Here is a 15,993-nt window from a genome sequence, read left to right as displayed (position 1 = left end):
GATATTTGCCATAAGAATTTAGTTTGTTTTCATAGATGTGATTGAAGGGAAATTTGGGGGAAATTTGTGGTAGTGTAGAGCTCTTCGAAATCTTTCAGGACTCCAAAAGTTAGGTTCTGTGTACCTAAGTGATGCCTGTTATCAGTTGTTATCATAATGTTGTTTCCATATATTTTGTATATGACCTGTACATTTCTAGATGTCATTTTATATGAATGACCCTACAGCCCTTCTTTCGAAAGTACATGTTCAAGAAATTTCTCTTGTTGTTTATGCCATTTTGGCCTAAGTGATTTTAGCAATTAAAATCAGAGATAGTGGGGGCCAATGGTCATGACAGTTGTCACAAGTAATCCATTTCTTTTTTCTGCAGCACGAAGAAAGTTAGATCAGGTTGAGAATGGAAGCTATGATAAAGAAGTCAGCAGCATGGGAAGTCGTTCTAGTTCATCAGGTGAAAAACTAATGTTTTTACAGTTGTTTTTTAGTGATTGATTATAAAAAGAAATAGCATTTTTCGGGAATTCCCTGGTGGTCCAGTGGTTAGGGCTCTGTGCTTTCACTGCCGAGGGTGTGGGTTCAATCCCTGGTCAGGGAACTAAGATCTCATTAGCCGCGGCATGGCCAAAAAAAAAAGGAAAAGAAATAGGATTTTTTGTTTAAAAAGTATCGATATGCTTTTCTTTAATTTTGAATTATAAAAAGCAGTAGTTGTACATAATTACGTTGTAAAAAGTATTTCCAGTTAAATGTTTAATCATTAGACAGGGTTTCAAGTTTGTCATGGGTTTCTATACCATCTGTCTCCCTACCTCCTTTTCCGTACCTGCTTCTTTATTCTGTGCAACAGTTTACTCTTCCATTTTTAAATTCAGATTTGTATCCATCTATAGAGAGATTTGGTGTAGTATGCTCTTTCGTTTTCTTTTAATTTTATATTACTTTTAACACCTGAGAGCTAATGAAATGGTCATCATTATATATCAGATTTTATATATATATATGTATGTGTGTGTGTGTGTGTGTGTGTGTGTATTTTAAAATCTTTTTGCTTTTCTCATGGTAAATATACCTATAGTCTAAAGCAAAAATTGAATCTATAAAATTATGATCAGTAGCACTGTGAAAATTATAATTGGCAAAAATATCAGCATATTTACCATTTTTGGAATGCCAGGAACCGTGCTAAACGTTTTAAACATATCATTTACTCACAGAACAGCCATGTGAAATAAGTGTTGTATTCCCATTTTACAGATGGGGAAACTTAAGATTCATAGTGGTTGCATGACTTTCCCAAAATCCACAGTAACAGAACTCTCAGGCTCTGGAGTCTGCACGCCACTACATACACTGCCTCCCAGGAGTTGCACATTAGGGGAAAAAACATCAACTGTTACAATAGTGGGAAAATTGTGTAGTAGAAAGAACATGGGTTTGAGATTACACATTGGGTATTTAGATCCCAGCTCTACCATTTATTTGTGCATGACCTTGGATAAGATATATTACTTGTCTTAAATCTACATAATAGGGTTAGGAAAAAAATGTGTCTTTGTAGGATAAAAAGGATTAGAAATTCTTCTCAAATAATATTGGTAAAAATAATAGCTAACATGTACTTAGTGCATACTATGTATGCTGTTCATGCACTTCAGACATCTTAACTAATTTAAATGAGGATAACAGTCCTACGAGGCAAATCATATTATGATTCACATTTTGAAATGAAGTGACCTTGATACAGAGAGTTAACTTGTCCAAAGTCACACAGCTTGAAAGTGGAGAAGTAAGATTTGAACCTAGGAAGACTGGTTCCAGAGCTTAACCCACTGGCTATATTCTGTCTTCTGTCTTTATCTGTGTCTGTCTCAGTTTAATTTTGGTGTCACTTCAGACTTGTTTTTCTGACTTTTCTGGAATTTCTCATTTCTCTATTGCACTTACTCATTCTGTTCCTGAGAGACATACTAGACCCTTCTTCCTTCCTCCCTCCCTTCCTCCCTCCCTTCCTCCCTCCCTTCCTCCCTCGCTTCCTCCCTCCCTTCCTCCCTCCCTTCCTCCCTTCCTTATTTATGGCTGCCTTGGGCCTTCATTGTTGTGCACAGGCTTTCTCTAGTTGCCGTGAGTAGGGGCTACTCATTGTTGTGGTGCACGGGCTTCTCATTGTGGTGGCTTCTCTTGTTGCGAAGCACAGGCTCTAGGCACGTGGGCTTCAGTAGTTTTTTTTTTTACATCTTTATTGGAGTATAATCGCTTTACAATCTTGTGTTAGTTTCTGCTTTATAACAAAGTGAATCAGTTATACATATGTTCCCATATCTCTTCTCTCTTGCGTCTCCCTCCCTCCCACCCTCCCTATCCCACCCCTCTAGGTGGTCACAAACCACCGAGCTGATCTCCCTGTGCTATGTGGCTGCTTCCCACTAGCTATCTATTTCACGTTTGGTAGCGTATATATGTCCATGCCACTCTCTCACTTTGTCACAGCTTACCCTTACCCCTCCCCATATCCTCAAGTCCATTCTCTAGTAGGTCTGTGTCTTTATTCCTGTCTTACCCCTAGGTTCTTCATGACATTTTTTTTTCTTAAATTCCATATATATTTGTTAGCATAAGGTATTTATCTTTCTCTTTCTGACTGACTTCAGTAGTTTTGGCACACGGGCTTAGTTGCTCTGTGGCATGTGGGATCTTCCCGGACCAGGGATTGAACCCGTGTCCCCTGCATTGGGAGGCAGATTCTTAACCACTGTGCCACCAGGGAAGCCCTAGACCCTTTTTTCTATCATCAATGTATTCAGAAACAAGAACTCAGGTCACGTATGACTTGTGTTCTGTACCCAACTCTGTTAAATTGAATATGTGAAAATGATACTAGAAGAAATAATATATGAGATTAGAGTTGACTCCAGACTAAGTACAATAAGTGGACTTTTTTTGTCTTCAGGGTCCCTCAATGCTCGAAGCAGTGCAGAAGATCGATCTCCAGAAAATACTGGGTCGTCAGTAGCTGTAGATAACTTTCCAGAAGTAGACAAGGCCATGCTGATTGAGAGGATAGTAAGGCTGCAAAAGGCACATGCTCGGAAAAATGAAAAGATAGAATTTATGGAGGATCACATCAAACAATTGGTGGAAGAAATTAGGAAAAAAACAAAGTATGTATTATTATGGTACTGTAATCTGTGTTCAAAATACCATTATTCACATGGTAAAGTTATTGTGTTCAAAATTAGTCATATCAAGAGTTTTTCTTTCAAAAAATAGTTCTTAAAACTATAGTCATTCAGTTCCCAATCTTTTACTGATAACTTATTTATGTTCTAGGTTTTGGGACTACAGACATTAAAGAAAACACAGGTCTTTCCTTTAAGGTGATGCAGAGTTCAGTAGACACTAATTTTTTAAGATACTAAAATACCTTTGGACTTAAAAACAGATAGTGCTCTACTTAGCTTTTTATTTTCAAGATGGTGGTTTTAAGAGATACTGGGGTTGTGGATTATCATTCCTGTTGGGCAGGACATAGTGAGTTATTATTGGGCATCTACTAAATATAGTAGAGAAATATAAATATAAGGCACTGTGCCTGTGACTTAACAGTATCTCATCGATTTCTTAAAACTACCCAGGGAGGGAATGAGTCCTCTAGTTCAGGGGTCCCCAACTCCCGGCAATGCAGGCTCCCCATTGCTCGCATTACTGCCTGAAGTAGCCCACCCCACGCCCCAGGCCGTGGAAGAATTGTCTTCCACGAAACTGGTCCCTGGTGCCAGAAAGGTTGGGGACCACTGTGTCTAATTTGATAGGTTAATTAATTGGGGCTCAGGTCAAATTACTAAATGTTCCAGAGTCACCACTCATCCTGTAAGTGACAGACCGAGAGTTGGAAATCCAAACCCAGCTCTGACTGGCTCCAGAGCCTGTGCTGGGCCAAATTCCTCTCACAGATACCATATTCATTTAAGTAATATTGTGGGTCTTTACCCATAACTTAAAATTTTTTATTTTGAAATAAGTTTAGACTTAGAGAAAAATTTGCCCATGACTTTTAAACGAAAAAGAGTAAAACACAGTTTTAAGTTTAATGACAGGAAAATAGAAAATATTAACTGAAACTGGAAAAATAAATTGCTCACATATTTTGATTTAAAGTAATAAGGAAAAAATAGAAAAGCAATGTTTATATATCTTTAATCTAAATACCATGTTAGAACAAAAATGGGATTGTTTAAGAAACCATCTGAATAAGGAAAACCCCTTTATTTTCTAATATAGTTCTGTTATTAACTAATAGATAATTACTTTATACTAATCATCTTTAAGCTTATGATTAGTTGACTCTTGCAAATTACAGTGTTTGTAATTCTGCAAGGCCATAACTGATAGTGTCGTTTTATTTTGCAGAATAATTCAGAGTTACGTTTTACGAGAAGAATCAGGCACACTTTCTTCAGAGGCATCTGATTTTAACAAAGTCCATTTAAGTAGACGGGGTGGCATCATGGCATCTTTATACACATCCCATCCAGCTGATAGTGGATTAACATTGGAACTCTCTTTGGAGATCAACCGAAAACTACAGGCTGTTTTGGAGGATACATTATTGAAAAATATTACTTTGAAGGTATTTGTATTTCTCATTCACTTACCAACCAATAAACATGACAAAAATGGTGCCTCTTTCATAGTTCGATCCAACACATGGATGGACTATTTCTGTAATGCAGGGTAGCCATTTTTTCCATATATAAAATTTTGTGTTTTTCTCTTTTTGAAAAGTACAATTTTTTAAATTAGCAGGAAAGAAAGAAATAGCAAAAAAATCAGTTTAGCTGTTGGATAGACGCTAAGACGAGTCATTTACTGAGTCATTTACTTTGCAGTGGGTGGCCTTTGACATATATTACAATTAGTTATAATTGATTACTGAGACTTTAAGATTGAGGCATTTATTTTCTAATGTATTCCAGCTTATTTTATTTTTGCAGCTGTTATCTGACCCAGCTATTCTATCTGTGCTGTCTGGGCCTTGATGGTTAGTAATGGATTTAAAAAATAATTTTTTTAATCTGGTAATATTTTTAGGTACTAAAATTTGCTATAGCTTCAGTAAAAAGTGTTTCTGACTCTGAAGCGTACAGGATTACTTTACTGAAAACAGCCGTGTGCCTAGTTTATCTCGCATGGCATTTAAGACTGTCACTGTTTCAGTTCAGAATTTAGGCAAAAATAGTTCAAACTGAATCTTTTTACTTATTATACTTAGTAGTTCTGTTTTCTTTTCCCTCTTTTTCCAATTGTTAAAGGAAAATCTGCAAACACTTGGAACAGAAATAGAACGTCTTATTAAACACCAGCATGACATAGAACAGAGGACGAAGAAAACCTAACACAAAGTTCTTCCTCAGTAAACAGACAAAAGCTACACAAGGAGCAGGTGCCATTGCCCAGTATTGTTGGAAACTTTTCCCTGCTTTGTGTGTCAGCCAGTAAAAAATTTGTTTTGCTTCATCTGTATAAAAAAGTACCTTTTTACAATACAAGTGCATTGCTGTGTATACTGTAAGAATGTAAGCTTTGATGAAACTTGTTTTTGTGTGGTGACAGCCTGTCATTGAATCAGAACAACTTATTTAATTTGCTGATAGTCATATGAAGTGCTGAACATTATGACAAGGGCTTTTGAAAACCCCGTCTCCGTATTTCTTCCCTTTAAAATATATAATCTCAAAAATGATTTCACTTTTTAAAATTATGCATGAAAGGACAGGTGTTAATTATTCAGTAATATGCTATTTCTCCAACATGAAGAAAACTAAAGAAGTGATAAAAACTTGTTTTGACTTTCTAATATAACATTTGCTTGTGTGTTGGGGATGCCAATGAGTTCTTAAACCATTTGATTTTAATGGAAGCTAATAGGAAAGCTAGCTTTTGGTAACTAGCAATGATCAGGCATTGTATGCCCCTGTCAGGTTTCCTTATTTGTGCTAGGTACATTTTTTTCAGATTCGAATTGAGTTAATAGTTGAATTTTTTAAATCTCCAGTTACATAAAATATGATTTTAAATAATCTGCTCATTTAGAGAATTCCTGTGGACTTCAGTTATATTTTAAAATGTGAAATGGATTAGTCTCATTAGAACAGAGAGATGAATAATGAATTCTTTGAAACTGAAGTACTTTAGTTTTACTGACATCAAGTATAAAGATAAATTTAAGATATTTATAAAGAACCAGTTCCCAAGAAAATCCAGCATATGGCACTGTTAACCATTTTATCTGTGTACCATTCTTTACTGTTGGTATAATTATATATTATAGTGGGGTGATCTTACAGTCCCCAGATATGATGTGTTTGGTATATTTATTTAAAATACAAAATAATTACATCTCCGTAACCAAAGGAATTTTAGAACCAAATTTATGTATCCTGTTGGAGTTTTACAATATTTATGATGTACACTTAAATGTTGACAGTCATAGTATCAGTATTTCTGTCATTGAATTTTTTTCTCACCTCTTGTAATTTCTCACTTATTTTAATTTTTGTGTGTGGTTTTTCACATTTCATTATATTCAGATAATTTCTGTAGTAGATACCTTGGCACATACACAGATGTTGCAGCAAGCCTCATTTTCGTTTTGGATTTTCGCCAACTTCTTTCTCCCCTTAACAGAATTAAGCTTTGCGGTGGATTAAAAGCCTTTAAAGAATTGTGTGGCTGGGCTTCCCTGGTGGCGCAGTGGTTGAGAGTCCGCCTGCCGAAGCAGGGGACATGGGTTCGTCCCCCAGTCCGGGAGGATCCCACATGCCGCGGAGCGGCTGGGCCTGTGCGTCCGGAGCCTGTGTTCCACAATTGGAGAGGCCACAACAGTAAGAGGCCCATGTAGCGCAAAAAAAAAACAAAAAAACAAGAATTGTGTGGCTTTAAAAGTTGGGCTGGGCTTATGGTGGCAATTTCCCTTTAATGTGTTTTAACTTTTTTTTTTTAATGAACATTGCTTAAAAAGATCAGTTACTAAGGATTAGATAATCCAATGCAGCATTTTTTATGTATATTGAGTTATATGTTGTCATCTAAAAACAAAATCTTTTCACTTCAGAAGGGAAATACAAGTTCAGAAACATTTTATATTTAAAATAGCTATAAAACTTTTAGCCTTACTGTAATGTATCTTGTTCTTTTTACCAGTAATAATTTATCAAAATAAGGAAATAAGAGGGTAAGTGCAATCACATCTGAATTATTTTCCTAGTTGTTTTTGACAATACTGTCGATACTCCCAAAGACTATTCAGAGTAGTCAACATAACTAAATTTTTATAGCTTCTTATGTGATATAGAGTCATACACTACAATATTTGTTTTTTTCTCCCAAGACACAAAATATATTAATGGAGACTAAATAATGGTCAGAACCATAGTATTCTATGTCTATACACCTTAAAAATATATATACATTTTTTTGCATACATATATTACATATGAAAGTGAAACAAACATTCCAATATTAACATTTGTGCCAGCATTCACTTAGAGAAGTTTAATGGTTAAACAGTTTTAGAAGAATGTAATTATAAGCCATATTTTGACTTATTATTACTTTTCCCACCCATAAATGTATGGAACTGTGGAAAACTTGAAGAAAATGCTTTATTTTCCTTTTGCTCCTTAGTTTCTACTGTATCCTTTTGTATATGGATCAGGACTGAGCAAAGTGTGTACAAAAATGTGCATTTATCAGCTCCCTCTCTCTAAACTGATTCACAGACAGATTCTGATGTAAACATTTAGAGGACCTTCTACCCTTACTGTACTGAATATATGGAGAGAAGAATGGGGTGTCTAGAAAAGGAAAATGGTCCGGATAAACTTGAGATCTAGGAGAAATTTTGTTTTATGTGTTTATTATTAATTGAACACATCAAATGCTGTTTTTGTTAGCAGTATTTTGGTTTCTTTGAGCAGGAAATGATTTTTGTGTGTGTGTATATATATGTATACACTTCACTAGGTTCACTTTTAAAGTGCATACTTGCTGTGACTCCCTTTTTCCCGTACCACTTCAAACATTAGCCTGATAAGTTTTAAGGATTGAAAATGGGTTTGGGCAGAAGAATGAGTTTAAACTTTAGTGTTTTTTTTTTTTTTTAACTTTCTATCCATAACCATTTAAAGCAGATTATCTTGAAATTAAATTTTGTCAGGCTACCAACATTTATTATTATTTATTCATGTAATAAACATGAATAAATTTATTCATGTAATAAACACAGTTATTAGAAACCTCTTATTGCCAGGCACCATACAGGGTATCATCATTATACTGGTAGACAGACCAGACAGGGCAATTCCTGTCCTTACGGAGCTTATGGTCTAGTGAAAATAGCTGGGAGGCAGTAGGAGCGGCTCTTTAAGCCTCTGCAGCTCACAACCAGCCCCTGTTGGAAGAGGGTTAATTCACTGGTGCAAGTCGGTGACCCAGAAGTCTCACTCTGGCGTGAAGCTTTGGGAAATGAATCCTTGCTGAGGTACACTGAGAGCAGATTGCTGTTTTCATGGTGGTTCTGCACATTCCTAACTTTTTCACAGCTTGATGTTTATTCTTTAAGAAGAAGGAAAAAAATCCAAAGACTATAAAATGGTATTTGATTTTTGCCATTTTAGTAAATTATTAATGTCTACTTGATGCTTATAAAGATGAATCTAATCACATTGTCATGCATATTTCCAAACTTTGTTTTGCAGTATACTCTAAAGACTTTTACATATAATTTTAGACCAAGATTTACCAGTAGAAGGAAAAAAGCACTAGAAACCATTAATATTGTAAATGTTATATATGCTACCGTGGTGAAAATATTTTTATCAATCATGTTATTCCATATCATTAATTTGCCTTATGGATGCTGAGTTCAGTGGTCTATCTTCCAGTAACCTTTTTAAAACAAAACAATTCTTTTTTGACACTAAGATTGTGAATTTTTAACACCAGTTGGTGGCACTAGAAACCTGAAAATTTTCAAGGCTGAACGAGAGAAGATAATCCAAACAAAGAATTTTCAGGAAAATAAATGAAAAATATAATTGTATATTAAAGATGTATTTTTCTTCTGGAATGAAATTCTTTTTTAAAATGCATATGGCTGTCCATTTTGACTATGATGAAACTTGTTTACCTTCCAAAGTTCATAGATATATATGTGTGTGCATTGTACAGATAATCTTTAGTTTGATTATACTGTTCATTTTGTAAATATGTTTCTGTATAAAATGAAGCTTTTCAAGAGAATTTTATGTATATATTGTACTTATTAAATAGGTAATGCCTATTTACCAAGTTGTATTTTACTGGCATCTTTGTTTATTTATTTACGCACACCACTTGCTAACAGACTGATTCTCCAGACTTGGCAAAACCTGATACAGATTGCTTGAATTTTCTTTTTTAAACCAGATGAAGAATTTTTGCTTTCCATTTTTGTCTTTACTGATTACCATTAAAAGTCAGTGAACAATAGTAAGCAAACTGAATGCCACGTATTTTAAATTTTTGTTTAAATTATTGATAGCAAAATTCGGCCTTTTATAAAAGGCCTTTTATACATGCCTATGTGAAAATTTCTCATTGAACTTGACAAGCCAGTAATAAATTCAGATTTTCCACAAAATTATGGAACTTACTTGCCCAAATTATCCAGCTTTAACAATAAAGATCTAATACGTTCAATAAAAATATATTGAAATGGCATTAATTTCATGAAGGTAATGTGTATGGTGGATATTTCACATCACAATGTGTTTTCCATTTCTCTTAACAGTTCAAGTACACAGATTATGCAACGTTCCTTAAAGAGTTTACTATTGGAAAGAATCCCCTGAAATCAGGATCCTTGGAATAAAGGTAAAAGTAATAGAATAGAGGAAGCTTTCCTGACATCCTTAATAGTCTGCGTTCAGCAACTTGTAGATTTGTTTGCAAGAGAGGAATATATGAAAGAAGAGGGTGAGCTATTGGAAGAGTATTGGCTTACGGTTCTTCAGTGTGGCCCACAGTCGTAAAAGACCGTTCCAACAAACTTAAATCCAAGTCTGTTTTTTCTTAATAAAGTCTGCTTCAATCAATGAGTGTAGAATGAATGCACACTTCTTCAGGACCAGCAACTTGGGAGGATGCCTTTGGCTGACCAATGCTAATGCTCTTTTAATGATTCTGAGAACAGTGTGACTAGACTTGATGTCCCTGCCCCTGCAGAGATGCACCATTAATTCCTAAGTTACATTTAAGAGACTTGATTCTTATTTTTTAAAAGAAGCATCCACTTAAGCAGTTTTCTATTTCTGAAGAATTTTCAGCCTTTAAATTGTCCAAAGGCCATGCTTCTTGCCAGTCAGACTTGCCAGTCTGCCCCCTAATTGTACTTCAAAAAAAAGGATAGGATGTTAGACCTGAGAGGAAAATCTCTACCATTTAACCCAGTGCAAAAGAGTTCTATTGAAAGTTTAGGATTCACTGAAATAAGAAAACTTAGCTTGTTGAGAATCAACTTCTAGTTACATTTACTTGGGAACTATATTAAATACTAGAATGGCTTTCCACATCATCCATTTCACTGTGTAGTTTTTGCTTTTAATGACTAATTAAAGGCCCAAGGACAGGAAATTGTGTGTATGTGTTTTCAGCATCCTTATGCTTTACTTGTCCCAAGAAATAGCAGTTAAACCTGCCACAGTAGCTATTGTTTCTTTGGCAGTTTCTTCTTTATGAAGTCTGACCAGGGAAGATACCCGCAAATGTCCACTACCTCTGATGCCCTTGATCTAGTCTGCCTGCCCACATGAAACACTTGCAGCTCTATTCCCACCAGAGCCCCCATAGATCCCATCTCCCCCCAAAAACAGGTCCCTAGGAGTCCATGCTAAAGGAGGCTGTTGCTTTGGTCTCTGAACTGACTTCTTCCTGGATTTTGTGTTTTGTTTTGGGGTTAATTTGGGGCAAGCCTGGAGGGATTGGAGGGAGACCCTGCTGGGACTTGCCGGCCAAGAAGAGTCTGTTCCTGGCTTTCCTAATTGAAATTCAGAACCCACTTTCTTATAGAAATCGTATTTTGAAACAGTGACTGACTAAGTCTTATCAAAATTTATGAGTAAAAAGGCTTTGTGTGCTTGCCTGTAACATTTATTACCTTTTTTCTTTATGTGGTTAAATGCCTTCTAAGCTCCAAGGCACCAACTTTCAAAAAAAGTTAAAGCAGAGGCTTGGAAGCATAACTTCATGGCAGAATGGTGCTCCACATGCTCAAGCCCCAGGTGCCTTCTGAGAGATTGGATGATCCAATATCACAGTCTGACAAAGGTGTTGTGAAGTTTAAGCAGTCTGAGTAACTTGTTTGCAAAGTGCACACTCTGAAGCACAAACGTTGCTGATGGTTTTTAAAGATCACACTCTACCTGCAGGCATGACATCGTTCCATTTCAGTAACAGCTTTGGGATAAGCGGAAGAGGACCTTTCCTTTTGTCTTGCCACACTCACTGCCTCCCCCATCACACAACTTATCACACCCAAAACAACAACCAGAGCTCTACCTGTGCAGAGCTGGTTTGGCTGTCTTGAGTTTCCAGCCTCATCGATTCCTTCAGCATCCTGCTTGGATGGGCTTTTATTTACCAAGTCAGTCAAGTGAGAAGAGATTAAAGGGAAAGAGAAAGTTCAGCGACATTCCTTGTCACGTTCAGTTTCCTTGTCAAATTACTATTTCCGCTGGTGGAAGTGCTCCATGTCATAGACGGGCTTGCCTGTGCTGTGGACGATATACCGCAGGAGGCGAGACCCATGTAATGTGGCTGTTTAGAGAGGATGGTCCATGGTGATTCCTGATCTCACTTTGTACCTTTTTGAAATTATAAGTCGAACTAGAGATGTACCAGCTTATCATATATTTTTTTTTTTTTTTGAAGGAGGGGATTCCAGAGAGTTAAACACTGAAGTCCTAGTAGAAATTAACCTTGTGTGATTGTGTGTTGGGGGCATGGTGTAGGGGTGCAGGGTTAAAGGACTGTTTCAGTTTTTAAAAGAATGTATTCATATATTATGTAATTTAAAGTTGACTTCTATTAAAGCTTCCAGAAAAAGAAAAAAAGCCAGTCAATCCTAGGAAACAGAGTATACTGAAATGTTTTTTCTAGATTAACCTCTGTCTTAAATGCTCATTAACAGGTAAATAGGTGTCATATTGTATTGCAGGCTGTGGAGATGAGAGGCAGAGACCTAACAGGTTTGGGGGGTGGGTAGCGCTGGGGTAAGGGACTAAGTTCAAGTAAAGGTGAGGTCTGCGGTGATGGCCTGAGGGCCATGGAGCTCATGGTCTGATAAGCTGGCTACATGATCCATCCCCCAATGAAGTTAAAAGGCCCTCTGATGGTTCTGGACACTTGTCAGTATAAGAAAAGTAGCTACTATATGAACATGGTTTGTCCTGCGAGGTGCTCTAATGTGTTTTAGGAGTTTACCCAATGTTGTATTTACTTAACAGTAGCATTTAGAACCTAGTCTCTCTGGTCAGAAATAAATCAAATACAATGTACTGTATTGCTTTTGCATTTTAAGAACGTTTGCTTTCCCTTTGAAATGATAAGGAACACAGTTAAAGGACAAACATCAAGGCAGGGGCAGGGAACAAACACTAATGAACTGCTTTGAGGGAGGCTGTGACAACCGTATGAGGTAGGAAACAGGTGCACAGTAGTTCTGAGGATCTCCTTGCTAGGGGTTTGTTGAGCTGGAATTGGAACCCGGTTTTGGGGTGCCTTTCACTATCCTCTGCTGCCTCCCAAAAGTCAAAAGTGCTAATACTTCAGTGAGTGGGTTGAAGTCGTATTTAGATTCTTTTTCTTTGCACTAATATGGTTTAAACAAAAGACCAATAATCTATTAAAGAAGATGGATGTGCAAGTTTGTGTGATTTAGCAGACTCTTAGTTGGAGACTTGGTGCCCCTCTTTTCTTCCTCTTTCTGATTGTCTTTTGACTAAGCTCTTCCTCTAACTGCAATCAGAGAAGAACAGAAATAAAATCAGTCATTTTGTTCCCTTTTAAACTCAGTAAAGATTTGCCGGGGACTCACAGTTGATAGATGATATTATAATTTTCTTGACAGTCTGGGCAATGAATAGGTGTTCCTTAAGCTTCTGAATTACCTATGGGTATACCTTTTCATGCTGCCCTGTTGGTGACTGTAATGGAGCCTCCCTTTCCTGCCCCATCTCCATCTAAGGAACCGGAGAATGCTGAGGGCTGTGAAATGATCTGGACATGGACTTGGACAACCCTGCCCCGCCACTGACTGTAAAACCTTAAACACGTCCCTTTACCACTTTGAGCTTCAGTTTTCTCACCTGTAAAATGGGGATGATAAAACCTATTTTTCTGAGGACTAAATAGGATACTGAATGTGGAAGAACTTTGTAAACTGCAAAGCTCTGAGATGTGGACATATAAGCTAAGTCTTTAAAAATAAAGGGCTAATTCCTGTTTTTTTTTAAAAAAACTATTATTCAAAATGTTGAAGGATGCATATATATGTGTATTATAAAAATTGTTGCTTTAATAGAATAACCTTTACAACAAAGTGAAAAAATACTGTTATATATACAACTATGTGTATATGTAAAGGAGAAGTTCTGATTGGATACATAGACTCAACAGTGGCTTCCCCTGAGGAGTGGTATACTTTCATATTTCACTTTAAATTCTTGTTTCCAAAACATTTTTCAATGAGTATGTACTCTTTTTTGCTATAGTTGACTTTTTTTTTGCGGTACGCGGGCCTCTCACTGCTGTGGCCTCTCCCGTTGCAGAGCACAGGCTCTGGACATGCAGGCTCAGCGGCCATGGCTCACGGGCCCAGCCGCTCCGCGGCACGTGGGATCTTCCCGGACCGGGGCACGAACCCGCGTCCCCTGCATCGGCAGGCGGACGCTCAACCACTGCGCCACCAGGGAAGCCTGCTATAGTTGACTTTTAAAATTGTATTCTAAGAATCATATCACATGCTGGTACCGTAGGAGTGCATAGTAAGAGAAAGGGAGGAGTGAGGGGTGGAGATTATACACACACGCACACACACATAGTTACTATCTGGAAAGATCCTATTGTTCAGTTTCCTTATTCTCTTGAAAAAGATTGAGTTTGGAAAGAGGTAGGAGAAGGCGATGTATTGCCAATGTTCATTTGAGCAGCATTCCCTGAGAAGGTCTATAATTAAATTCTTGCTTCAGACCTTTGTGCAGCCTAGAGACACCTGCAGCCTGATGCCATTTCTGAAGGTGGGATGGCGGGTTCGGTGGCTGCGTGATGAAAATAAGTAACGAGAAGAATGCAAGTTACTCATTTTCGAGCCAACCCCATCCTCTTGTGCACAGCCACTGAGGTGTCAGCAGAGGGAGTGTTTAGATGGCTGGAGCTTTAAAATTAATACTTGTTTGACATTGTCACGTAGACTTTGTCCTGAGGGCCTGGTTCTAACTGTGAACATACTGTGAGTGTTTCACCCTTTTGTAGGAAGGAGGAAGGAAAGGGAAAAAAAGCACTATGGGGCTTAGAATTTTACTAATACCAGCCAAAGGGAGGTGTTCACATGAATTGCCTCCTGTAGCCTCTGGAGGTCAGGAGGTCTAACCCGGGTTCCAGTTCCAGCCACCCCCTAGCTAACACACAAGCACTGGTGGGCTGTTGAAGATAGGAAGGCAGACGGTTAGCTGGCACCTAACCACGTGCCACCCCTGCCACGTGGTTGTCGCTCATTTTCTTAGTTTAAGAAAGCTCCATTGTCAATATTTCCTTTAGGTTCTGTGGTGCTTTCAAAGCAATATAGATAACTCAAGCACTGCTCCTGACTCAATGTGTGTTTTGATAGAACTCAGGCTCTGTTTGCTGCCACTAAGACTCAGTCATTATGCTAAGCAAGATACACGTGTAAAATAAATCTTCCATCCTTTTCTAGAATTTCTGCCTGCTTTTGGATTAATTCGTTTGTATGATTCAATTATATCTCCAGTACTGGCTTAGGAGTTAACCCTTTTTAAAAAAATGTCTTGGGGGCTTCCCTGGTGTCGCAGTGGTTGAGAGTCCGCCTGCCGATGCAGGGGACATGGGTTTGTGCCCCGGTCTGGGAGGATTCCACATGCCGCGGAGCGGCTGGGCCCATGAGTCATGGCCACTGAGCCTGCGCGTCCGGAGCCTGTGCTCTGGCAATGGGAGAGGCCACAGCAGTGAGAGGCCCGTGTACTGTAGGAAAAAAAAAAAGTCTTGACGGTTGCCCTGGGGTTTACAAAATATCTTAAAAATATGAAATGCTTCACTTATTGGTGAGTCATCACTGTGCAGGGGCCATGTGAATCTCTGTGTTGGATGCAAATTTACAACAGGTGCTGCTGAAGCAAGCACCTTTTCTAGATTTTCTTCTGCCTGCTTTAGAGTTGGATGATGAGAAGCAAAGACCACAGGGCTCTGTGGAACCGCAGGTCTGAGAGATGAAGGAAGGCTCGAGAGAAAGCATCTAGGCTCAAGTGACCAGACTTTCAGGTCCTACAGGCTAGTAAAATTTCAAAAACAAAATTCTGAGCTTGCAGACTTTTATTTTGCTAAGTGAGAATCAAAAAGAACTGCATGGTTGAGAGTCCGCCTGCCGATGCAGGGGACACGGGTTCGTGCTCCAGTCCCGGAGGATCCCACATGCCACGGAGCGGCTGGGCCCGTGAGCCATGGCCGCTGAGCCTGGGCGTCCGGAGCTTGTGCTCCGCAATGGGAGAGGCCGCAGCAGTGAGAGGGCTGTGTACCGCAAAAAAAAAAAAAACAAAACAAAAACAAAAAGAACTGCAGTTTATCACCATAATTTCATGAAAGACAGGATGTTTTAACACTTTTCAAAAAAGGCTGAAAGATTCCACTTTTCAACTGCATGAGTTTCGTTCTGCAAAACGC

The 15,993-nt window shown here is 38.1% G+C and overlaps 1 protein-coding gene and 1 non-coding gene across 2 annotated transcripts in view; one reads left to right on the top strand and one right to left on the bottom strand.

The window, feature by feature from the left end:
* Positions 1–9,362, top strand: part of CCDC186 (coiled-coil domain containing 186) — a 48,455-nt gene extending 39,093 nt beyond the window's left edge. The window contains exons 13-16 of the mRNA XM_032608732.1: positions 374–454; positions 2,951–3,161; positions 4,411–4,630; positions 5,313–9,362. Coding sequence (XP_032464623.1) covers positions 374–454; positions 2,951–3,161; positions 4,411–4,630; positions 5,313–5,396 — 596 coding nt within the window. The 3' untranslated portion in view covers positions 5,397–9,362. The remainder of the gene's footprint in view (positions 1–373; positions 455–2,950; positions 3,162–4,410; positions 4,631–5,312) is intronic.
* A 5,989-nt stretch (positions 9,363–15,351) lies between these two features.
* LOC116742101 lies at positions 15,352–15,456 on the bottom strand. Its single transcript, XR_004346371.1, has one exon. It is a non-coding gene; the product is annotated as a U6 spliceosomal RNA (small nuclear RNA).
* Between the last annotated feature and the right edge of the window lie 537 nt (positions 15,457–15,993).

This window comes from Phocoena sinus, chromosome 16 (assembly GCF_008692025.1).
Source record: "Phocoena sinus isolate mPhoSin1 chromosome 16, mPhoSin1.pri, whole genome shotgun sequence".
NCBI classification, from domain to species: Eukaryota; Metazoa; Chordata; class Mammalia; order Artiodactyla; family Phocoenidae; genus Phocoena; species Phocoena sinus.
Note: the sequence above shows the minus strand (reverse complement) of the source record. Positions and strands in the feature narration are given on the sequence as shown.